This window comes from Pipistrellus hanaki, assembly GCF_964339955.1.
Source record: "Pipistrellus hanaki genome assembly, chromosome: 8".
Taxonomy (NCBI): Eukaryota; Metazoa; Chordata; class Mammalia; order Chiroptera; family Vespertilionidae; genus Pipistrellus; species Pipistrellus hanaki.
In genome coordinates this window covers 4,257,370-4,283,315 of record NC_140510.1, presented here as the reverse complement: position 1 = coordinate 4,283,315, position 25,946 = coordinate 4,257,370, and the positions used below count along the sequence as shown (strand labels likewise).

The following is a 25,946-nucleotide window of genomic DNA, read 5'->3' as shown; positions in this document are numbered from 1 at the left end:
TGCATTTCCCCGAGAGCCAGTGATGCAAAGCTTTTCAAGGGCCAACAGGGATCTTACATTCTCCTTGGTGAAGTGTCTCTGCGTGTTTCTGCCCATTTTCTGACATTTCTGCCATCGCCTGAATGTCCAACAGGCGATCAGATTAACACGTCGGAAGCCCAATCCTCATTGGCACCCGCCAGGCCTGTCCTCTATAAGTACGCTTTCCCACTCCAAGTGACGTCCACTCTCTCCTTCCAAATGCTCCCATCTCACCTTCTCCTCCTCAGCTCCACGTGCGGCCACTGATCTTTACAATACATCAGAACAGGCCACCTTTCCTCTGCCTGGGATTCCATAACCTAACCACTTAGTGCTTCTACCCACTTCCTTCCATGACTGCCAGCACAACAGCCCGAGTCAGGCCGTGTCACCTCTGCTCCAATCCCTCCAGTGGCTTCCCGCCCACCAAGAGTATAAGTCTTACTGTGACCACAGGCCTACCCTGCCCACCCCCCTCACCTCAACTGCTCTCCTCTGCCCTCTGGTCACTGGGCCACCTTGCTGTGGTCAGGCCACGCCAAGTCCCTCCCACCTCAGGACCGGCACCTGGTTCCTTCTACCGAGAGCCCTGCGAGCATCCAGGCATCGTCAGACACCCGAGGTGGAGCACTCCTCTCTCAGAGCAGATGCTAGAGCCATTCTGACAGTACTGTGAATGCTCAGGTGAGAATGCCTCTGCCGCCATTTCATTACTCATACTCTTAATGAAACGCATCAAATTCCTCACTGGTCTTGAGGTTGGCCCGGAACACTGCTCAGCAGTGAGGACACTATGGACACACGTACCGCGAGGATGAGCCCTGGCGGCGGAGGCAGCAGACACAGGAAGGTGGGCGCTGTGCTCACAGGCTTCCAGCCAAGGCCAGGCTACCCGGCAGCTCAGCGGCTGCCTGGGGGAGAGGACTCTGGGCGTGAGGAGGAAGTTCTCGAACTGGAGCGCGGTGAGCCGCACACAGCTCCTAAATCACTAACAATCCTGAACTGTGTGCCGGGAATGAGTGGCTGCGATGGTTTATACATTTTGTCAGAGGAGCTACTTCTAAAAACGGATTGCCTGCGATACTGGAAGTAACATACTAAGGACCAGTACTTAGCCTTCAAATGAAACAAACACTACTGCCAAGGATGTTCAGTACTCCCAGTCCTTGTCGCAGGTAAGCTGAACTTCAACAGTAAGATGCAAAGAGGAGAACACCATCTCTTAAAGAACTCCCCTGGCCGGTGGTTCAGGAAGCTGTGACTGTCCCGCCCTCACCCCACTGCTATGGCTTACTGGAAAGCTTTCCCCAGGAAGTCCCTCCCACAGCTGGAAATCCCTTTCTGTCCACACAGTGAGTGGGCAGCTCAGCTCCTATCCTGCTCACCAGGTATGGTGTGGACCTCGTCCAGGATCATGAGGCCCCACTCCTGAGTTCTGAGCCACTCCATGACGCGCTCAGCCTCCCAGGACCTCTTGGTGGTATGGCCCAGCATGGAGTAGGTGCTAATGGCAATGGAGCAGCCGATGGGCTTGTCCTTGGCATCAGAGGTGAAGCGGCAGATCTGGCTATCGTCAATGGTGGACCACATCTTGAACTGGGCTTTCCACTGCTCCACAGACACAGCGGAGTTGCCCAGCACCAGACAGCGCTTTCTGACAGTGCAGGCAGCTGTCACACCAACCAGGGACTTCCCAGCACCTATGAGAAACCAGAGAATAATTCTACCCAGGGCCAGGCTGAAACACGGGACAGAGTCAGGCAGACTCGTGAGCACACAGATCTGGGCAAATTATTTCTACCCGTCTTCACAGCTGACATTGAGAAGCACGGACTGCTCTGGAGCCTGTTTTCTTCTGGATGAAGAGGATACATGCCCACTTTACACACAAATGTCAGAAGCAAGGAGAAAAGTGCTAGCCCCTACTGTAGCGTTTTATGTGTATGTTGTTTAAATGCTAAAATCTCATGCAGAAACGGTTGGCTCAGCGGAAAGAGCATCAGCCTGCAGACTCAAGGGTCCCAGGTTCGATTCCGGTCAAGGGCATGTACCTTGGTTGCGGGCATATCCCCAGAAGGGGGTGTGCAGGAGGAAGCTGATGGATGTTTCTCTCTCATAACATCAATGTTTCTAGCTCTCCCTTCCACTCTGTAAAAAGTCAATAAGATATATTTTAAAAAAAATAATAAATGCTAAAATCTCAAAACAAACCAGAGATAGGGGACACAATTACTGGCACTTTAACATGGTCACACTAAAGCCAGGGCCTGGCTCGCCCAAAGCCCTGGGGAAGCAACGCTGCTGGCAGGCTGCCCAGCACATGGCTGAACTGCGGAGGCCACAGCAGGCCAGCTGCTGTCACCCCACAACCAGCTGGGCTAAGACGTCAGAGGGGCAGGTGTGGGCACTGCTGGGGAAGACGAGGGCCTCCACGTTTACTTCCACTCAACATTCGAAGATTAAGATAAAACTCAAGCTATTCCTCTAAACAGCAATTCTTCCTTTACCAGGAATGTGCGTCAAAACGACTCATGGGGCGTTAGAAGAACCACCCCGAGGGCACAGTCCCCCCCTGCGCGGCTGCCTCCCTCAGTTGGGGACAGGCCCCTGGGTGAGTTGCTGCAACCGCTGGCCATGACGGCAGGCCAGGAGCCGGCAGGACTCGGGACAGCGCTCCCTGACAGGAGCCAGGGCTGCGCGGCCTTTCGTGGATGCGCATACTCACCAAGCTCTCCAGGAACAAGTGCTGGGAGCCCCCCACAGGCAGACCCCCAGACTCACTGCAAAGAGCAAGAACCCAACCCCAGCCTGTAAGGTCACGCACGCCCGGCATCGCCATCCACCCGCACAATGCTCAGCTTGTCCTTGCTGCCAAGCATCACCAGTGCTCCGGCGATTTGTCCCCATCTGCCTGCACCTCACGAGACAGCCTATGATCAAGAGTGCCCCGGGGGGAGTTAGGGCCCGAGAACAGCAGCTCTCACATACTTGAATCAGGGAGTCATGTGAGCGGGGCTGCTCCGTGCCAGGATTGATGTAGAGAAGGGGAACGGGAGAGGGGAGGCAGCTGGACATCTCTTCACTGAGGCTAACTTACCGCAAGGAAGCACAATGACCCCTGACCGCGCACGCCCGTTCCCAAACATCTTCCGCAGGCTCTTCTCCTGGTAAGGCCTGAGGACAGCGGTGGGCTTCAGGTCAATGTTGATATCAGGGTTAACAGAATCGTTCCGAAAGTCATATTCTGCCAACAGAGGGTACTCGAGGTGGATGCAACGTTTCTGAAGTTCCTCGATCATCTCCTGCGGAGGAAGCACAACGTGTTTATAGCTGTAACTCCAAAGCCTGCTCGTGAGCAGCACGTATTCCAAGGGGCCTTGTCAAAAGAACAGCAGTTTACCTAGACTTCTGCAGCTTCAGATCTTGCTTAATAAAAGCTGGGCTAAAACATGGAACAGCAACCCGAACTAAGGAGAGACACAAAATGAAATCCAACCAGCCACCAGAAATGCCCTCTGGCACTATTTCTCACGCGTCCCTAGGAACTGGGGAAGGCTGACCACCAGCCTCAGGAGTGGGACACGAGCCAAGTCCTTAGGGCTGATGCTACAGCCCAAACAGTGAGGAGCTGGGCCTTCCTGCCTCTCCAAATCAGAAAGAGTCCACGCAGGACCGGCTCCCGACACTGCTGACTTAGAGAAGGACCCAGGAGGGGACCTCTTCACTCACCTGCTTGACTTCAAAAGATACTGTCTGTGTCTCTTCTTCTTCCTCCTCATCCTTGTCCATTTGCTCATAAAAGTCAAAGAGGTCCGTGGGGATGTCAGATTTGCCCTGAGGGTCTGTCTCCCGGGAAGTGGAGGGCCCACCACTGCCCTCAGCAGTCTTTGCAATCTGTAGGAGGAGACAGGGTCTGCATTAGCATGCAAGGTTAAGCCCCACTGTTACCAAGCAAGGCCCGCAGCTACAAGAAAACTGCAGGGTCACTAGGCTGCAAAGACTGAAGCAGAAGCATCTGAGGGAGCCACAGTGCTAAATGCCCCCACCCCCAGGGGATCCAGAGGCTCACGCACAGCAGATCTGCTTGTGAACGTCTCTGTGATGAGCTCAGTGGCCTCCCCCTCGGAGCTCCTCAGGCGGCACTCCCGAATCACTGGATCCTGAAGAAGATGCTGGATAACGTCAGGGTGGGAGCTTTCAACAAAATACCTACAAGAGAAAGGATGTGCCTACTGACCGGCCATTTTCAGAAGGTTCCGCTGTTCAATTACATGGTGTGAAAACACTGGCCTCAGGCCTCTCCCTACTGCCTCACCTCCCATGACCCTTCGCCAAGCGTGAGCTCTGTACTACTGGCTATGATATAACCTATGAGGGAGGGACGTGGGCAAAGCCATACTTTAAAGACAAGCAGGATCTGAGCCTCACCTCCACTGCTTGGGGGAACATGTGGCCAGTGAAAGTGCCTTCGACGAGCCTGTTATGGCATTCCTTACCTGTTGTGCTTCAGGACCAACTTGACTTTTCCATAACTGACAGTACACAACTGCAAGTGACAAATCAAACAGGCAAAATTAGCAGCCTGTAGCTCACTCAGAGCGCACTCATTCCCAGGCACGTCCTACCACCATGACCCACCCAAGTGGAGAGCTCAAGTTAGTGTGGAAAGCTCAATATGCAATCCTAATTATAGAGGTGTTCTCGGAGCTGGGGATTAAGAAATAAAAGAGCCGAAACCGGTTTGGCTCAGTGGCTGGAGCGTTGGTCTGCAGACTGAAAGGTCCCAGGTTCGATTCCGGTAAAGGGCATGTACCTTGGTTGTAGGCACATCCCCAGTAGGGGGTGTGTGGGGGTGTGCAGGAGGCAGCTGATTGATGTTTCTCTCTCATTGATGTTTTTAACTTTCTATCCCTCTCCTTTCCTCTCTGTAAAAAATCAATAAAATATATATTTTTAAAAAAAAGAAAGACACAGAAATAGAAGCAAGCTGGGAGCCAGGTGGACGCTGCCACTCTGATGGAGGAACAGGACCCTGAACCCACACAGCACATTTATTTTATACCCCAATACCAGGAAATATCACCAAAACTTAGGATCAAAGGAGCTTATTTGCATTCTTGAGTAAGGCCCCAGCATTCTTAGCGGACACCTGGGCTGTTATGAAGGCCGATAACACTTTCCGCCTTCTAGAATCCAACATTAAAGAAACGTCCACATGCCTTCCCAGGCGCTATCTACACTAATAGGTCAGACTGCGTAAATTGAGCTTTTTTCTATCAGCTTTTTTTTTTAGAGCAAAACCTTCTTCTTGGCTGGTCAGTTTTGATGCACATCTCTTAATTGATCAGACACAGCTTAAAATCTTTATTTTCCCTTTCTTCTTCACTCCCATGGGCCCATCCTAGCCCACAGGTCCGTCCTGCTACACCAACAGTCCTCAGCTCCAGCACACAGCTAGCCAGTGAGTGCGCTCACAGCCTTCCCAGACCCAGCAGTCTTCAGGGTGGTATGCAGCAGAGGTGGTGTGTTGTCCACGAAAAGCCACCCTCAGACCCAGGGCTGCTGTCCTTCTGAGAGGACCCACCACTGTACCCACATTCCTGCAGGCTGCTCCCAGCAGGGACAGCGGGGTGCTGAGGGGGGCTCATTCCAGCAAGATGCAGTCCCTTCTCCCTGGGCGGCCACTTTGCAGACACGAGGGAAGAGCTCTCCCAGGGCCTGCCAGCTTCTGAGGCCAGAGGCACTCAGCTCCTGCCACTCAGTCCTGGGGTCCGAATCTGACCTCCTTTAGGTCCGCAGAGGGCAAGGAAAGCCACATCCGTCTCTTCCGAACGGCATTCACGGATCGTGCAGAACAAACCCAAGCATGCTACACAGCCTTCCAGTGGAGCCCTGCCCACTCCACATTTGAAGGCCTTTCTGACTTTCCACACTGAAAACTGTGGACTGTTGTCTGGTGCAGACACTCAGCTCAACCTCAGATGGAGTTTACCACCTGCAATAGTCTACTTGGCTGTTATACAGAACGACGACGACTGGGTGCTTAACGACAGAAACTTATTTCTGGAAGGCCACAATGCAGGTGCCAGGGACCGCTCCCGCCTGGCTCACAGGGGCTACCTCCTTGCCGTGTGCTCCCATGGACACGCAGAGAAGGAGCGCACAGGCCTTCTGAGGGCTCTTCTTCAGGCCACTCTTACTTCCTTACTCCAAATACAACTCATTAGTGGTGAGGGGTCCAAGATATTAATTTTGGAGAGAGCACAATTTAGTACATAGCACCTAAATAACCCTGGCTGGGGGAGCCCACTGGCTAAGGCAGCTCCTGGGACGTTGAGGCCTCAGCAGGACACAGTGCTGGATCCACAGGAGTAGCAGCTGGAATAATCCGTTCTTCTGCTCCCCACACTGGTTCTGAATGGCATTCTCTTTCCTTTTTTAATCCTTACCTGAGGGTATGTTTTCATTGATTTGACAGAGAGAAAGAGGGAAGGAGGGGGAGAAAGGGGTGGAGGGGGAGGAGAGAGGGGGGAGAGAGGGAGAGAGAGGGAGAGAGAAAGGGAGAGAGGGGGAAGGGAGGGAGAAAGAGAAAAAGGGAAAAAGGGAGAGAGGGGGAGGGAGAGGGAGAGAGAGAAAGAGGGAGAAACATGATGTGAGAGAGACAGACATCCTGACCTAAGATCAAACCCGCAGCCTAGGTATGTGTCCGGAACGGGAGTCAAACCTAAAACCTTTCTGGTTTGCAGGACATGCCCACCGAGTGAGCCGCTGGCAGGGCTGACAAGCACTTTGACTCCAGTTAACAATGTGTCGTACTTGCCCCATTATTACTATAGCAACGAAGAGAGCAGAAGTGCCAGCCTTTGCCGCACTTGCCTTAATAAACTGAACAATTCCATCGGGGACTCCTGTCTTGCTGAGCTTCCGGAGGTACTCGGTGATGTCACTGGTCTGCAGCCCCACGCTGACGGCCGCGTACAGGGAGTAAGCGGTCAGCTTGTACTCATGCACGTGGGCAGGCCGGCACACGGGCTCCGCAATGGCCACCAGGAAGTCTTGGGCATATTTGTAAACCGGAGAGAAGGCTTCTAAGAAAATGTGGCCATCAGGAGCCTGAGAAACACCAACAGATACGAAGAAACTAGTGAGTTTCAAAGACTATTAGGCTCTTTTCCATATCATCTCTCTATAATAAAAGCATAATATGCTAATTAGACCGGATGTCCTTCCACACAGCCTCCAGAAGCAGCCAGGTCTGTGGGGGGGAGCTGGGCACCAGAGGGAAGCTGTGCCAGCACCCAGGGGAAGGGTGCCCGCAGCCAGGGGAGGAAGGTGCACTCTTGCACAAATTTCCTGCATTGGGCCTCTAGTTACCTATAAAAGATAAGCTGCCCCAAAAGTGGTCGTTAACCCTTTTTACACCTTAAGTGTCTATAATGCTTTAAGATCATTTTTGTAAGAATCTTCAACTGAAAATATTCGAATCCATCCAAATTGTAATATATTTCTTTTTATAATATTCATTGCAAATTGTTTAAATTCAAAATATTGTGGCGTGTGGGGATGGACACATGGCAGTTAACTGGGGTATTTGTGTGCGTATTCACTCAGCCAGCTGTCGGGCTGCCGGATCAGACACAGGAGTGCAGAGGAGAGAGAACCAGCAGCTGCTTCCCACTATCTGCACAGGAAATCCACCTCCCTAGCCACCTTCAAGTTTTCGTTTGGTTAGATTTCAAATAAACGTAGAACATTAATTACTCCAAGTTGAGCCAAAAAACTGCCTAGCAAATATGTCTTCAACTCATTTTTTAAAGTTGGGAATTAAAATGTTACATAAATGTCACTTATTCGGTAGATAAAGCTGCGGCAGAGCTGGAGAAAGAGAGTGAAAGGAGGGTTAGAGAGCAAGGGAGCCCACGGCCCTCTCCCCTGGCCCCAGCCCGCGGCCCCGCGGCCCGCTGCCCCCTGCGGAGGGGCCCCCATCCCCCCCCCCCCCCCAGGGCTCACCACCCAGAGCGGCCGGGAGGCATGGTCGGCCTTCAGCGGCATGAGCGGCCGGTAGTCCTTGGCTCCGTACTCGTCCAGCTTCGTGCCGGCCTCCTCCACCTGCTTCCCCGCCGCCGAGGGCACGGCCTCCGGGGGGTCGTTTCCAGGGGCGTCGTCCTCATCTTCCTCCTCGTCCTCGCAGTGCCGCCGCTTGGCCTTCTTCTTGTCTGCGGGCCGCGCGCAGTGAGCCGAGCTCCGGCCCCCAAACTCCCGCACCCCCTCCCGCCGGCCCCCCGGACTCCCGCACCCCCCAGGTCCGGCCCCCCAGGCCCCGCACCCCCTCCCGCCGGCCCCCCGGACTCCCGCACCCCCCAGGCCCGGCCAGACCCCGCGCCCCGCACCCCCCAGGCCCGGCCCCCCAGGCCCCGCACCCCCTCCCGCCGGCCCCCCAGACTCCCGCACCCCCCAGGCCCGGCCCCACAGACTCCCGCACCCCCCAGGCCCGGCCAGACCCCGCGCCCCGCACCCCCCAGGCCCGGCCCCCCAGACTCCCGCACCCCCCAGGCCCGGCCAGACCCCGCGCCCCGCACCCCCCAGGCCCGGCCAGACCCCGCGCCCCGCACCCCACAGGCGCCGGCGGGCAGCTCACCGCGCTCCGCCCGGTCCCGCTTGCCCATGGTGCGGACAGGGGACGCAGCCTCCGGGGCTGCTCCGGCACACTTCCGGTCTGCCCGGAAATTCTCGCTGGCACAGGAAGTCCCGCCTCCGGACGGCGGCGGCCTGCCGTGACGCCAGGGGTTTCCTCCCGGTTTCGGTGTCTGGACGGAGAGGAGGGGAGAGCGCCGGCCTGAGCGGGGCGGGGAGGGGGTGGAGGGAGCGCCCCAGGGCTCCCGCCGGCGTGTGGGGTGAGGCTGGGGAAGCGGCCGCGTCCCACACACGGGTCGGCGCCGATTCGATGTCAGCAGGAATCCCCAGCTTGGAAGCCCGGAAAAGGAAGCGTCATTCAGTGCCAAGCTGCCCACTGACCCAGAGGCTGCGGGCTCCCGACCTGCCCCCGCCCTGCCCCGGCCCGCTGACATAAACCAAGTCTTCCTTCCTGGTCCCTGGTTAGTCCATCCCAATCAAATAATCCTCCCAGTTTGGTCCAGACTGCTGGCTCTGGCTGCTGTGGGAACAGGGTTCCAGGCCGCTTTGTAGGCTGCTCCGCGGGCAGGTCAATGCAGAGACAGGCAGTTCTGTGCGGGCTTCTCCCTGAGGGCTTTGCCTGAGAGGCCCCTGTGGAAAAGGCTGCTGGGCTCTGTGGTTGCTGTTGTTTGTTTTTAATGTGAGCCCTTTTTAGTAGGTACCTGCTTTCTCAAGGTCCACACAGGTTTGCAGTTAAGATGGGACTCTATAATAAATCTGACAAATCACCCTGTGCGATTACTAGGAAGAGTAACCGCACAGGGTGATCTGATTACAAATCCCTAACCGGGCAGTCATGGTGGGCAGTGATGTTCTAGGCCTTTTGCATTCTTAGCAAAGGTCAGTATTTACCTTAACTTGGTCCTGTCCTGTGCGTCTAGGTTAACACACCTTTGAAATGGCTTTTTGCAGCACTCCAGTTGAGAAATGGCTGGCTTATGAACCCAAAGAGACCCACAGCAAAACGTAATAATTAAAATGGCGGAGGAAACCAAGATGGCTGCATAGGTAAACGCCTAACTGCAGCCTCACACAACAATTTCAAAAAATACAACTAAAATATAAAGTGGACATTATCCAGAACGACAGGAAAGTTGACTGGAAATTCTACAACTAGAAGAAAAGAGAAAACCAGAAGGAAAATCAGAGGAGCTGTAAAAGCCTAAGGTACGGAGAAGACACAGTGCACACGTGGGGAGAGGACGGAGCTGGAGAGGAGGGGCGGCTGAGTGCCTGGTTGGCATTCCCTAGTGGGAAGGAGATAAAAGCTCTGGACTGTGCTGAACCCCAGATCCAACTGCATTGAACCCCAGTTCTGGCCAGACCCTGAGGACCCAGGCTCACAGAGAGGGAGCCTGGGCTGTTAGGCGGAATCTCAGGGGAACAGCGAAAGGCATAGCCCCCAGAGGCGCGCACATTACGCGCAGAGGACGGACTGTTGACTATGCTGCTGGATTGCCCTAGAGGGAAGGAGACAAAAGCTCCGGACTGTGCTGAGCCCCAGTTCCAACTGCACTGAACCCCAGTTCTAGACCAGACCTTGGGGACCCAAGCTCATACAGAGGGAATCTGGGCTGTAAGGAGTAAACTCAGGGGAGCGGCAAAAGGAAGAGCCCTGGAGTCGCCCATATTGCGTGCAGAGTACTGACTTGACTGTGCCACTAGATTGCCCTAGCGGGAAGGAGACAAAAGCTCCAGGCTGCACTGAACCCCACTTCCAACTGCACTGAACCCCAGTTCTGGGCTCATTGGGGGAGAGACTAGACTGTCTGGTAGTGGGCGAAACTCGAGGTCACCTTTCTCTCAGAGGTGCTTGCAGCGAGTACCAAAGGACACTGAGGAACACTGAGACTCAGGAACCTCATAGGGTGGGGCTGACAGGAAGCCAAGGTTGTAGGCTCCACCTTGAAACTCCGCCCCATCCAAGCTGAGCACAGAGGCTTTTGAATAAGGCTGTCTCCCAGCATAGACACAGCTGATCCTCACAGCCAATTGGCCTGGAGGTCAGTTCCCAGTGATACCAACAATGATTAAGACTTAACTACAAAAGACTGTACACACAGTCCATAAAAGGGTGCACCAAGAGTGTCCACCTCAGATAACTGGGAGGCTGACCCACTGAACCACATAGGACACCTTAACACACAAAGCCACCCTACCAACTTGGAAGCAGCGAAAATGCCAAGACAAGGAAACAGATCACAAATGAAAGAAATGGAGGACAGCCGAAACCGGTTTGGCTCAATGGATAGAGCGTCGGCTTGGGGACTGAAGGGTCCCGGGTTCTATTCCGGTCAAGGGTATGTACCTTGGTTGCGGGCATATCACCAGTAGGGGGTGTGCAAGAGGCAGCTGATCGATGACTCTCTCTCATCGATGTTTCTAACTATCTCTCTCCCTCTCTGTACAAAATCAATAAAATATATTTTAAAAAAAAGAAAGAAAAGGAAATGGAGGACAAAAAGTGACTCAATATAGAGTTCAAAACCATGCTTATAAGATTTTTCAAAAATTTCTTAGAAAAGGCCAGTAAAATAATGAGACCTATGAGGATATGAAAAGGGATCAACTAGAAATAAAGAATACATTGTCTGAAATAAATAATATTATACAGAGTCCTAAAAACAGAATGGAAGATCACAAGAATCAAGTCAAAGATTTGGAACACAAAGACCCAGAGGACACTCCTCCGCAGAAGCAAGAAGACAAGAGAATCCAGAAAGTTAAAGATAGTGTAAGAAACCTCTGGGACAACTTTAAGCCAACCAACATCAGAATTATGGGGGTCCCAGAAGATGAGAGAGAGCAAGATACCGAGAACATACTGAAAGAAATAGTGACAGAAAACTTCCCCCACCTGGGGAAAGAAACTTGCAAGTCCAGGAAGCACACAGAACCCAAAAAAAAAGGAATCCAAAGAGGACCACACCAAGACACATCATAATTAAAATTCCAAGAGCAAAAGATAAAGAGAAAATATTAAAAGCAGCAAGAGAAAAGCAGGCAGTTACCTATAAAGGAGCACCCATATGATTGTCAGCTGATTTCTCAACAGAAACCATGCAATCCAGACAGGAATGGCAAGAAATATTCAAGGTGATGAATAGCAAGAACCTACAGCCAAAAATACTCTACCCAGCAAAGCTATCACTCAGAATCAAAGGCCAGATAAAGAGCTTCACTAATAAAAAAAAAAGCTAAAGGAGTTCATCCCCGCCAACCCAGAATTATATGAATTGCTGAAGGGGGCTATTTAGGAAGAGGTAGAAAATAAAGATAAAAATTATGAACAACAAATATGTAACTATCAACAAGTGAATCTAAAAATCAAGGGAATTAAAAAACCTGATGAACAATATTAACTGTAGAGATACAGAATGGGAGTGGACTGACGATTCTCGGGGAAAAGAGGAGTGGGGCGTGCAGGAAGAGATTGAACATAAACAGTGCACCTATGGATGAGGACAATGGGGGGGTGGGGAAAGAGCAGAGGGTGGGGTGGGTACCTGGTGGAGGGGGGGAAAATGAGGAACTTTTGTAACAATATGAACAATAAAGATTTATTTCAAAGTAAAAATAAAAATGGCACAGGACAGAGACAAAGAGAGAATCTTAAAAACAGCAAGAACAGAAAAAAGCAGCTACTTACAGGGGGACTCCCATAAGACTTCTCAACAGAAACTGCAAGTCAGATGGTTGGCATGAAATAATCTGTCGATGTAAGAAATGTTCAAACATGTAGAGAATTTCTATATTTGAGCCAAACTGATAGACATACATTGGGGAGCAAGATCTCAAGTGCTTCAAAGAATAACAGTTTTGCAGCATCTTTTATACATTTGAAATTAAGGAGCGAACTAAGGAAGATAACATGAAGGTGAGAGGAAAACAGGGTGGAAATTGGATAACAAGACAGTTAACATGATTATGTGCTCTCTTGAGAGTGGTTCCAGTTTATTTCAAAATTTTGTTAACCTGGATGCACAGAAACAGTGAGGAGGGCTTGCATGAAGCAAAGACAAACCTTTACTACAAAGTTGGCACCTGGGTTTGACTGCCCACCATGACTGCCCAGAGAGCAATTGTGATGAGATTACTTTCCATGGAAACCGCCCCCCCCCCTTTTTTTGTTCACAATTCATAGGACCTACAACCAAGATGACTCTATTAAGAAAGGCTATAATTCAGAATCAAAAGAGAAATAAAGGGCTTCCAGACAAGAAAATCTAAAGTTCATCATCACTAAACCAGCATTATAAAAAATGTTAAAGGGACTTAAGAGTAAAGGGGGAGGGGGAGAAAAAGGAAAAAAAAAAAAAAAAACATGAGTAAGAAAATATCTCGGAAAAATATTCTCAAAGGCAAACAAAGCAATAGATCAACAAACACTAAAGCTAGTACAAGCTTAAAGGCAAAAGTCGGAAAAACGTGTAATTACAACAGTAAATTAAGGGATACACACATGCACAAAAAAATTAAAAAAAAATAATGACAAGCCATAGCTGGTTTGGCTCAATGGATAGAGCATCAGCCTGCAGACTGAAGGGGATGTGCAGGAGGCAGCCAATCAATGATTCTCATCATTGATGTTTCTATCTCTCCCTTTCAATAAAGATATATTAAAAAATAATAATAATGATAAAAACAAATGCAGAGAGCGAGTAAAAATTATAATGATTTTAGAATGTGTTTGAACTTAAACCATCATCAACTTAAAATAGACTGCTAAAAACATAGTTCGCTATATATGAAGCATATGGTAACCACAAATCAAAGATATACAAGAAATAAAGAGAAAGGAATCCAAACACAACATTACAGAAAGTCAACATATAAGACAGAACAGCAGGAAAATAAAGGAACAGCTGAAACTCGTTTGGCTCAGTGGATAGAGCGTCAGCCTGTGGACTCAAGGGTCCCAGGTTCGATTCCGATCAAGGGCACATACCTTGGTTGCAGGCACATCCTCAGTGGGGGGTGTGCAGGAGGCAGCTGATTGATGTTTCTCTCTCATTGATGTTTCTGGCTCTCTATCCATCTCCCTTCCTCTCTGTAAAAAAATCAATAAAACATTTTTTAAAAAAAGAAAAGAACAGAGAAAAACTATAAAAACAATCAGAAACCAATATAATAGCCATAACTATATACCGTCAGTAATTACTTCAAATGTAAATATATTAAATGCTCTAGTCCAGTGGTCGGCAAACTCATTAGTCAACAGAGCAAAATATCAACAGTACAATGATTGAAATTTCTTTTGAGAGCCAAATTTTTTAAACTTAAACTTCTTCTAATGCCTCTTCTCAAAATAGATTCGCCAAGGCCATGATATTTTATGGAAGAGCCAAACTCAAGGGGCCAAAGAGCCGCATGTGGCTCGTGAGCCGCAGTTTGCCAACCACAGCTCTAGTCAAAAGACCAAAGGATAAAAATGTGGTGCATATACACAATGAAATATCACTCAGCCATAAAAATCATGACGGTTTACCATTTGTGACAATATTATGGACCTAAGGATATGATGCTGAGTGAAATAAAGTCAGAGAAAGAAAAACAAATATATGATTTTAGTTATATGTGGAATCTAAAAGACAAAATCAAACAGAAACATATTCATAGACACAGAAGAAATTGATGGTTGCTAGATGGGAGGGGCATGGAGGACTGGGTGAAAAAAGTGAAGGGATTAAGAAGTACAAATTGGTAGTTACAAATAGTTCTGTGATGTAAAGGTACAGCTTAGGGAATATCTACACTAATAAAAGAAAGACATGCAAATTAACCATCACTCTGCTACCCCCACCAGCCAATTAGGAGCGAGTATGCAAATTAACCCAACTAAGATGGTGGCCACCATGGAGCTGGAGCGAGCAGGAGGCTTGGGTTGCCCCCTGCAATGGAGGAAGCTAAGCTTCCTGCCCACCCTGGCCAGCCCTGGACTCCACTCAAGACTACAAAGTTTCAATTATAGAAGACAAATAAATCCTAGATATCTGCTTCCAGCCGGCCCTGGCCTCCACACAAGGAGGTGCTAAAAGAAAAGAAAAAGAGCCCCTTACCCAGGCTGACCACACCCCTATGGGGTGAGGGTCCCTGCTGGGGGTCTTGGCCAGCCTGCAAACACCCATCAGCCCTCACCCAGCCTGGCCAGCCCCAGTGGGGACCCCCACCCTGAAGGGGGTGTGGCCAGCCTGAAAACAGCTTTCAACCCCTCACCCAGGCTGGCCACACCCCCATGGCTAGATCCCTGTAAATGGGCAGTCGGACATTCCTCAAAGGGTCTCAAATTGGAGAGGGTGCAGGCTGGGCTGAGGGACACCCTCCCCCATGCATGAATTTTGTGCAGTGGGCCTCTAGTAGTCAATAATATTGTAATAACAAATATGGTGTCAGGTGGGTGCTAGATTTTTTGGGGGGATCACTTTATAGTTTATGTGTACACCTGAAACTAGTATAATATTGAATGTCAACTGTAACAAAAATTTTTAAAAAGTTGACTTTAAAAGAAATTACTGCCCTAGCTGGTTTGGCTCAGTGTATTAAAGGATTCCAGGTTGGATTCCAGCCAAGGGCACATGCCTGAGTTGTGGGCTTGATCAGCCAGTGTGAGGTATGCAGGAGGCAGCCAGTCAATGATTCTCTCTCATCGTTGATGTTTCTATCTCTCCATCTCTGAAAGCAATAAAAAATAATAAAATAAATAAACTGAAAAAAGATTTTAAAAAAATAAAATAAATTGCTGGCTTTTCCAGTGTTGTTGGTAGGGGTGAAGGTCCTGAAGAGTGGTTCACTTCTGAATATATTTTGAAGATAGAGCTGGAGGAGTGAAGGATAAGTCTAAGACTTTGGGCCTGAGAAACTGCAAAAATGACGTTCCTAGAAAAGTTCAAATTTGAAGAGTAGTTTCAGACATACTGTATTGAATGTGAGTAGTCTGTTTTAGTCTCCTCCAGTGTAACAACAAAATTCCACAGACTGTATGATTTAAACAACAAGTGCTAACCGGTTTGGCCCAGTGGACAGAGCGTCAGCCTGAGGACTGAAGGGTCCCAGGTACGATTCTGGTCAAAGGCATGTACCTTGGTTGTGGACACATCTCTAGTAGGGGGTGTGTAGGAGGCAGCTGATGGATGTTTCTCTATCTCCCTCCCTCTCTGTAAAAATTCTGGAGACTGGAAATATATGCTCAAGGTCTTGCTCTCTTCCTGGCTTACTGATGACCGCCTCTGACCTTTCTGTACCCTCACATAGGGGTTGGGGAAGGACAAGTTCTCTGGTGTCCCTTACTCCGCACGTAGGGCCATCAGCTTTGTTGGATTAGGGCCCCAGCCTTATTACCTAATTTAACCTTTATCACCTCCTCACAGCCTCTATTTCCAAATACAGTCCCATTGAGGTTTAGGGCTTTAAGAAATGAATTGTGCGAAGGGTGCAATTCAGTCCATAGAAGTGGCCTATTAGACAGTTAAATGCTGTGTCAAGAAAACAATTGCACATAAGTCTGAAGTTCTGGGACCCAGAAATACAATCTTGGGAACTGTCACCATGTCTGGTGCTGAAGCTGCTGGACGAATCCAGGCTGCCCGGGGGTGCCTGTGTGCAGAGGAAAGGTCTGCGCACACTTCAGTGAAGAGGCTGGCCGATAAGGGAGGCCTGGGCACCCCAGCTGGGGGACAGTCCGCGAGAAAGGAAAAGCAGCTCCTGGGAGTCCTGCTTCCAATTCGTTGTAGGAATGTTGTGATTAGCTGAGTGAATGAAGACTGAGATTCAACGCCAGGACGTGCACATGGAGATCAGTTCTCAGGAAGATGGTCTCAGGAAACGGGTGTGTTGGTCCCTGCTTTACATAAATTTCACTTATTCAAGAAGTGGAGGAGCCAAACCTTCAAAACCGGCTTTTGCATTTTAATATTTTCTCCGCTTAAAGTAATATATGTCAAGCAAAACCTTGGAAAACAAAGAAAAGCATATTGAAGGCTACTTAAATCATGCATAGCACCTCTAGCTATCCAAATTTTGCATTTTGGCTTCTTTTCTCCCAGGATATATATAGATATAGATAGATATAGATGATATAGATATAGATATAGATATAGATATAGATATATAGATATAGATATATATCTTTAACTGGATATAAATCTTTAACTGCATTTTGGGTTGTTTTCTTAAAAGCAAATTCTGAGAAATAGAAATGTTAAACATATGTCCTTTTTAAAACTAGTTTTTAATCCTCATCTGAGGATATGTTTTTATTGATTTTTGGAAAGAGAGGAAGGGGGGAGGGAGAGAGAGAGAGAGAGAGAGACAGAGACAGAGACAGAGACATTGAAATGAGAAGCATTGATTAGTTGCCTCCCATACATGTCTCAACCTGGGATCTGAAACTTTGGCATGTGCCCTGACCAGGAATTGAACCCAAGCCTTTTGGTGTACAGGAAGATGCTACCACCAACTGAGCCACAGGGCTGGACCAAACATATGTCCTTTTAAAAGCTCTTCCTAACAAATCTTCAATTTTACTGAAGGAGATGATGAGGAAGAATGACTAATATAACATTTTCATGATTAAGAAAATAATTTGGCTGAAACCGGTTTGGCTCAGTGGATAGAGCGTCGGTCTGCGGACTGAAAGGTCCCGGGTTCGATTCCGGTCAAGGGCATGTACATTGGTTGCGGGCACGTCCCCAGTAGGGGGTGTGCAGGAGGCAGCTTGTCGATGATTCTCTTTCATCAATGTTTCTAGCTATCTATCCCTCTCCCTTCCTCTCTGTGAAAAATCAATAAAATATATTTTTTTTAAAATAATAATTTGTGGGGGAGAATCCAAGATGGCTGCTCGGGTGGGCACCTAGCCGCAGCCGCATGCAACAATTTCAATAAAATACAACTAAAATATAAAATGGACATTACCCAGAACTATAGGAAAGTCGACTGACTGGAAATTCTACAATGAGAAGCAAGGAGGTAACCAGAAGGAAGCGCGGAGGAGCTGTAAGAGCCTAAGGTACAGAGACACGCGGAGCGCGGAGAGGTCAGAGCCGGAGAGGAGTGAGGCTGAGTGCCTGGCTGGCGTTCCCTCCGGGAAGGAGATAAACACTCCTACTGTGCTGAGCCCAGCTCCAACTGCTCTGAACCCCAGTCCTAGGCCAGACCGCTGGGACCCAGGCTCACACAGGGGGAGCTGGGCTGTAAGGCGGAACCCAGGGGAGCTGCGAAAGGTGGTCCCGGAGGCACGCACATTGCACGCAGAGAAGGGACGGCCGGCTGTGCTGCGGGATTGCCCTGGCGGGAAGGAGACAGGGGCTCCAGTCTGCTCTGAACGCCACCTCCAACTCCACTTCCAACTGAACTGAACCCCAGTTTCGGGCCCATTGGGGGAGAGACTAGACTGTTTGGTAGCAGTCGAAAATCGAGGGCACCTTTCTCTCTTAGGTACTTGCAGTGTGTACTGACGGAAGGGCGGGGCTGACAGAAGCCAAGGCTGTAGGCTCCACCCTGAAACCCCACCCCACCAGGAAAGCTGCCTGCGAAAATGCCTAAACCAAATAGATCACAAACGAAAGAAATGGAGGACAAAAAGCGACTGGATATAAAGTTCAAAACCACACTTATAAGGTTTTTCAAGAGTTTCCTAGAAAAGGCCGATAAAATAAATGAGACCTATGAGGATATGAAAAGGGATCAACAAGAAATAAAGAATACATTGTCTGAAATAAAAAATATTATACAGAGTCCTAAAAACAGAATAGAAGATCGCAAGAATCAAATCAAAGATTTGGAACATAAAGAGCCAGAAGACACTCCTCTGCAGAAGCTAGAAGGCAAGAGAATCCAGAAAATTGAAGATGATGTAAGAAACCTCTGGGACAACTTCAAACGATCCAACATCAGAATTATGGGGGTCCCAGAAGATGAGAAAGAGCAAGATATCGAAAACATACTGAAAGAAACAGTGACAGAAAACTTCCCCCACCTGGTGAAAGAATTGGACTTACAAGTCCAGGAAGCACACAGAACTCCAAATAAAAGGAATCCAAAGAGGACCACACCAAGACAAATCATAATTAAGATTCCAAGAGCAAAAGACAAAGAGAGAATATTAAAAGCTGCAAGAGCTAAGCAGGTAGTTACCTATAAAGGAGCACCTATACGATTGTCAGCTGATTTCTCAACAGAAACCATGCAGGCCAGACGGGAATGGCAAGAAATATTCAAGGTGATGAATAGTAAGAACCTACAGCCAAAGATAATCTACCCAGCAAAGCTATCACTCAGAATCAAAGGTCAGATAAAGAGCTTCACTAATAAAAAAAAGCTAAAGGAGTTCATCACCACCAAACCAGAATTATATGAATTGCTGAAGGGGGTTCTTTCAGAAGAGAAAGTAAATAAAGATAAAAATTATGAACAACAAATATGTAACTATCAACAAGTGAATCTAAAAACCAAGGAAATTAAGAAAAAAAATCTGAGGAACAATATTAACTGTTGAATATAATAGAATCAGAGGCATGGAAGGGGAGTGAACTGATGATTCTTGGGGAAAAGGGGAGAGGGGGATGTGGGAAGAGACTGAACATAAACTGTGCACCTATGGATGAGGACAATGGGGGGTGGGGAAAGGGTAGAGGGTGGGGTGGGAAGGGGGGGGGAAGGAACATTTGTAATAATATGAACAATAAAAATTTATTTAAGAAAAAAAAAAGAAAATAATTTGTGAACTAATATTTGATAACAATACTCAATGGGTAAAAGACAGTCTCTTCAATAAATGTGTTAGGAAAACTGGAAAACCACGTGCAGAAGAATGAAATTGGATGCCTGTCTTACACCATTCACAAAGGTTAACTCAGAATGGATTGAAGACTAAAACATAAGGCCTGGAAACATGTAACTCCTAAAAGAAAATATAGGGAAAAGAATTCTTGTCATTGATCTTAGCAACATTTTTTGGATATGACAACAAAATTAATGAAGGCAAAAATAAGTGGGACTACATGAAAATTAAAAGGTTCTGCACAACAGCAAAAGATCAACAAAATGAAAAGACAACCTCAAAATGGGGGAAATATCAGCAAACCACACATCTGATAAGAGGCTAATATCCAATATACTAAAATTTATACAACTCAATGCAAAAAACAATCCAACCAAAATGGGCAAAGGGACTGAACAGACATATTTCCAAAGAAGACATACAAATGGCTCAAGGCACATGAAAAGGTGCTCATTAGCAGTAATCATCAGGAAACACAAATCAAAACCATGAGAGACCACCTCACACCTGTTAGAATGGCTGTCATAATACAAATAAGAGACAAATTGTTGGTGAGGATGTAGAGAAAAGGGAACCCTTGTGCACTGTTGGTGGGAATGTAAATTGGTCAGCCTCTATGGGAAACAGCATAGAGTCCTCAAAAACTTAATAGCTCTAGCATATGATGCAGGATATCGACTTCTGGGTATATATCCAAAGGAAATGAAAACAGAATATTGAAGAGATAGCTGCACTCACATATTTATTGCAGCATTGTTCACAGTAGCCAAGGTGTGGAAAACACACACACACACACACACACACACACACACACACGAATAGTATTCAAGCCAAGGGAAATCCTGTTGTTGTAACAACATGAATGGACTTTGAAGACATTATGCTAAGTGAAATAAGTCGGGCAGAGAAAGATAAATACTACATGCTATCATATAAATGTGAAATCTAAAAGAGAATGTGACCTTCTAGAAACAGAGTAGTGGTGGTTACTTGGGTTTAAGGGGTAGGGGAAACGCAAAGATTTGGTGAAAGATCCACTTACTAGTAAAAGATGAGTGAGTTCTGGGATTGTAATTTATAAGATGGTGATAATAGTTAACAATGCTGTATGATACTTGAAAGTTGCTAAGATTGTACATCTTAATGTTCTCATCACAAAAAAAGAAGTGGCAATTATGTGGTATGAAGGATAGTAATATTTCAGTATATGTGTATCAAATCAACACATTGTACACCTTGAACTTACACAATGTTGTACGTCAATTATATCTCAATAAAGCTGAGAAAAAGAAGGAAATATTTTATACTAAGCAAAAACACATTTGTCATACAAATTTAAGATTACAGATAAGCAAAAATAATAATAACCACTTATAACTCCTCCAACCACTTGAGTGACACCAAATATTTTTTCTATTCTTAAAAAAAAGTGAGATCATAGTATACATCTCATGTATTAATAACTTGTTCTCTTTTAATCAATAATGTAAAAGTTCCATTATATGGATCTCCTATGATTTATTTGCTTAATCCATTATGGTCAACTTGGCTAGGATATGGTGTTCAGTTGTTTTGTCAAACACCAATCGTGATATTTCTCTTAAGGTATTTTTAAGATGTAATTAACATTTACAATTAGTTCACTTTAAGTAAAGAGCACCCTCAAGGTGGGTGGGCCTCATCCAATCAGTTGAAGACCTTAAGAGCAAAGACAAGTTTCCCAAGAAAAACAAAAATTATGCCTCTAGAGTGAGCTCAGAAGTCCTGTTCTCTGGAGAGTGCGGGCACAGATCTTGTTCGATGAAAGGGAGGAGTTGCTGCAACAAACACCTGGAAATGTGGGCGTGGCTTGGAAATTGGGTAATGGGTAGAGGGTGGAAGATTTTTGAGATGCATGACAGGAAAAGCCTAGAGTGCCTTTCAGAGACTGTTGCTAGGAACATGGATATCAAAGGTGATGCTAACAAGTGCTCAGATGAAAGTGGGAAAGGTTATTGGAAACCAGAGGAAAATGGCCCTTGCTTTAAAGTGGTAGATGACTGAACTAAATCGTGTTCTGTTGTGTGGAAAGAACTTGTAAGTGACGAAACTGGTTATTTAGCTGAAAACTTTGAAACACAAGTTGAAGGTTTAGCCTTGCTGCTAATAGTAATGTGAAGGAAGAGATCAGCTGAAGAAGGAATGTTAAGCAAAAGGAGCCAGAATGTGAAGATTTGGGAAATTCTCATCCTGATCATCCTACACACAATGAGGAACTGTGCTCTGGAGAAAATGCCAGGGTGTGTGGCTGAACAGCTGTTTGCTGAAGAGGTTTGTGGGTTACGAGTGCAGCCAACGATGATCAGGGCAGAAAGCCCACCAGTTTAGACAGAGGAGGAACTAAAGGGAGGAAGGCTGCCAGACCTGGGCCTCTGTGGCAGGAGAGGGCTGATGGAGCTGCTGGGCTGCAAACACGTCCTACTTTAGGGAAAGGGAAGAGTGACTGGAAGGCAGTTCCACTTGAAAGCACATAGTAGTCTGGTTTGATAGGTTCACAGATGAACAGGACTTTTGCTCCAGCATGAGTCTTACACCAAGTCTAACCAATGACTGATTTGAATGATTTAGATGATGATTTTGAGTTGTTCAGATGAATATTGGCCTTTGCGTGGATGCTGGAATTATTGACTGGTATATGGTGGGATGGGATTAATGTATTTTCTATGTGAATAGAATGTGAATTTTTAGGGACCACAGAACTGACTACAATGCATTTGCATTTCCCCCAAAAGATAAATTTTGATGTCCTAATCTTTGGCACCTCAGAATGTGACCTTATTTGGAAAGAGGGTTTTTAGAGGTAATCAAGTTCAAATGAGTCATCAGGGTGTGCCCTAATCCAATATGACTGTGGTGTCCTTATAAAAACGGGACCCAGAGGGGTGGACAGGAAGAGGGGACACCATGTGAAGACAGAAGGCACAGAATGCAGTTGTCAGCATGAGCCGTGGAGGACCGGGGCCACCGAGCGCTGGAAGAAGTGGGAGTCTGTGCTGTGCTTTCACAGGGAGCATGGCCCTGCCGACACCTTGATTTTGAACTTCTAGCCTCCAGAGTTGACTAATTTCTGATGTTATAAGCTACCAGCCGGATTGTGGTATTTTGTTACAATAACCCCCATTGTTGAACACAGCCTCAATTTGGGGCTTTTATAGCTATTCTACAGGCCCAGTGCATGAAATTCATGCATGGGGGTAGGGGGTCGCTCCAGCCCAGCCTATGCCCTCTCCAATCTGGGACCTGTTGGGGATATCTGGCTGCTGGTTTAGGCCCGATCCCTAGGACAGACATCCGGCAGCCAGACATCCCTCTCACAATCCTGGACTGCGGCTCCTAATTGCTCACCTGCCTGCCTGCCTGGTCGCTCCTAGCTGCCTGCCTCTGCCAGATTGGTTGCCCCTAACTGACCCCCCTGCTGGCCTGGTTGCTCCATCCAGCCTACTGTTCAGTTGTTTGTTCACCCCTCATTAATCCCCCTGCAGACCTAGTCACCCCACTCAGCCTGCTTGTTCAGTTGTTTGGTCATTCCTCATTAATGCCCTTGCCACCCTGGTCACTCCATGTAGCCTGCTTGTTCAGTTGTTTGACTGTCCCTCACAAACCCTCCTACCGGTCTGGTCATAGGCAGCCATCTTGTGAGAGTGTGAGGGTCAATTTGCATATTACCTTTATATTATATAGGACTAGAGGCCTGGTGCACAAAATTTGTGCACTGGGTGGGTGGGCTCTCTCAGCCCAGCCTGCCACCTCTCACAGTCTGGGGAGCAGGCCTAAACCAGTCTGGCCTCCCTCTGTGGGCTGACCAGTGGAAGATGCCACCCCCACCACCCCACTGCTGCTGCCACTGCCAGCTGCCCGGGTGTTTTCATCAACACGGACTCCAGACCCTTCACCATGAAAAAATGACAACTTTCTTCAGACATTTTCAAGATGTGTCTTTCATAAGATATAATATGACATTTCTTTCTTTTTTTCTTTTAACTCTCACCTGAGGCTATTTTCCCATTGATTTTTAGAGAGCATGGAAGAGAGAAAGACAGAAACATCAATGCGAGAGGGACACTTTGATTGGTTGCCTCCTGCATGAGCCCTGACCTGGGTCCTGGCCAGAGAGGAGCCTGTAACCTAGCTACATGCCCTTGATCAGAATTGGACCTGGACCCTGCAGTCTGCAGGCCAAGGCTCTATTCACAGAGCCAAACCGGCTAGGGCAGGATATGACATTTCTTAGCCCTCCAGCAGCGGACCTTCATTTTTCCTTCCAGGAGTGCGGTGGAAAATCCCTAGATTACTTTCTTGGATTCTTATTACCCAAGTTACCAAGAACACTGCGAGTGGCATACAGGGAGCTTAGCCAACAAGCCGTCAGAAATGTGTTTTCTCTGCAGCTGACATGCAGAGGCCAGCCTGCAGGGTGCTGTCTCCCGGCGGTGGCGACCTGGGTACATCCCCTGCCTCTCCGTTCCCACTCCGGGACCTGCGGGGGGTGGTGGCCTGGGCACACCTCCCTGCGTGTTGTTCTCTCAGGCTCTGGGCCACATCTGGCCCCTCCTCCTGAGCTGGTCATGACCGTTAAGGCATCCCAGCCTAATTTGCATATTGCTTCCACACACATATCTTAGAGGCCCAGTGCACGAAATTCATGCACTTGAAGAGGGGGATCCCTCAGCCCAGACCACACCCTCTCACAGTCCAGGAGCCATCAGTCGGACATCCTTCATGCTGCCAGGAGTGGGAGAAGCTCCCACCTCCACTGCTGTGCTAGCCAGCCACAGGCCGGCTTCTGGCTGAGCGGCACTCCCGCTGTGGGAGCACACTGACCACCAGGGGGCAGCTCCTGCATTGAGCATCTCATTGAGCATATCCTGCATGTCATAATGAACGGTCATTTTACTGTTCGGTTCATTTGCATATTAGCCTTATGTTATGCTAATGACCTGGTGCACGAAATCTGCACATGGGGAGGGGAGTGTCCCTTAGCCCAACCTGAACCCTTTCCAATCTGGGATCCATCTCACAATCCGGGACTGCTGGCTCCTAACCGCTCACCTGCCTGCTGCCTGAGTGGCCCTAACCACTCTGCCTGCTGGCCTGCTTGCCCCCAACTGCCCCTGCTCGCCAGCCTGATCATCCCGAACTGCCCCTCCTGCGGGCATGCTCACTCCCACCTGACCTCTCTGCTGGCCTGCTCACCCTGAACTGCTCCCCCCACCAGCCTGATCACCCCCAGTGGGCCCCCCCTCCCCCCCCCCCCCCCGCCTGCCTGATCACCCACAAATGCCCTACCCTTTTGGTCCCTAACTGCTTCTACCTCAGCTCCACCAACATAGCTTTGTCCAGAAGAATGTCTGAAAGGTCTCCTGGAAGGTTGCCCAGTCTAATTAGCATATTACCCTTTTATTAGTATAGAGGCCTGTGCACAATTTGTGCACTGGTGGGGTCCCTCAGCTTGTGGGGATTGGGCTGAAAACAGCTCTCTGACCTCCCCCAAGGGGTCTCAAATTGTGAGAGGGCGCAGGCCAGGCCGAGGGACCCCACTGGTGCATGAATCCATGCTCTGGGCCTCTAGTATGCAGGATCTTTGGTTAATCTCTTCCTGCCCTTTCCCCTCCCTCCTTCTCTGTGATTCATTAGTCTGTTCCATGTTCCATGCCTGTGGTTTCCGCTCCTGCGTTGAGCATCTGCCCCCTGGTAGTCAGTGCATGTCATAGCTACTGGCCAGCTGGTCACTTAGGCTTTTATATATGTTATATCTTAGCACAGTTGCAATCATTGCCACAGAATTAATTCAGATACAGAATTGCTGGGTTAGAAAACATACAAGATTCTGAGGCTTTCAACTTGCATTGCTAAGTGAAAGTATTAATTTAAATGGTCCCTTGGTGACAGAAGATATGACTTTGGGTGGTGGGCACAGGGTGTAATATACAGACCTTGTAACATGCAAACCCACACCTAAAACCTGTATGTTTATGTTGACCAATATCACTCCAATCAACTTAATAAATATAAAAAGAGTAATTTAAATGATCTCCAATACTGTGGGGACGCCCATGCCTTACACTTTGACTAAGAAGGCTTTGTTCATGCTACTTTTTAGAAATGCACCTTGTTTTAAAAGAGCAGTTCGGTTGAGCGCTGAAGAGCCCTGATAACAAGGCCTTGGACTCAACACTGTTGCTTGGCCAGGAAGCTACGCCCACGGCCTGTGAGGCTCAGAGGCAGTGTTTATGTGTTCCTCATCACTGAATTCTGACTCGAGCAATCAAGGTGTCAGAAAAGCAATGCCAGAGCATGGGGTAGGACAGTACCGGCTTACATCCTGGAAAGACTTAGGCGCAATGTTTCTAGGCTGGTCAGTGCTTGGTCTCCTAGACAGGGGTCAGCTCAGGCCAGGAAGGGACAGGGGGTAGGGAACACACTGCGTCCCGGA

The 25,946-nt window shown here is 48.2% G+C and overlaps 1 protein-coding gene and 1 long non-coding RNA gene across 2 annotated transcripts in view; one reads left to right on the top strand and one right to left on the bottom strand.

Annotated features, from left to right (window-relative positions):
• The window catches only part of ERCC3 (ERCC excision repair 3, TFIIH core complex helicase subunit), a 46,161-nt gene extending 37,363 nt beyond the window's left edge, over positions 1 to 8,798 (bottom strand). Inside the window, exons 1-8 of the mRNA XM_084892009.1 lie at positions 8,660 to 8,798; positions 8,032 to 8,237; positions 6,898 to 7,134; positions 4,518 to 4,567; positions 4,095 to 4,230; positions 3,751 to 3,915; positions 3,119 to 3,323; positions 1,407 to 1,721 (exon numbers count right to left, since the gene is read on the bottom strand). Of these exons, the coding sequence (XP_084748135.1) occupies positions 1,407 to 1,721; positions 3,119 to 3,323; positions 3,751 to 3,915; positions 4,095 to 4,230; positions 4,518 to 4,567; positions 6,898 to 7,134; positions 8,032 to 8,237; positions 8,660 to 8,687 (1,342 nt within the window). The 5' untranslated portion in view covers positions 8,688 to 8,798. The remainder of the gene's footprint in view (positions 1 to 1,406; positions 1,722 to 3,118; positions 3,324 to 3,750; positions 3,916 to 4,094; positions 4,231 to 4,517; positions 4,568 to 6,897; positions 7,135 to 8,031; positions 8,238 to 8,659) is intronic.
• Positions 1 to 25,946, top strand: part of LOC311626542 — a 150,760-nt gene that overhangs the window by 25,353 nt on the left and 99,461 nt on the right. The gene's annotated exons all lie outside the window — the stretch shown is intronic.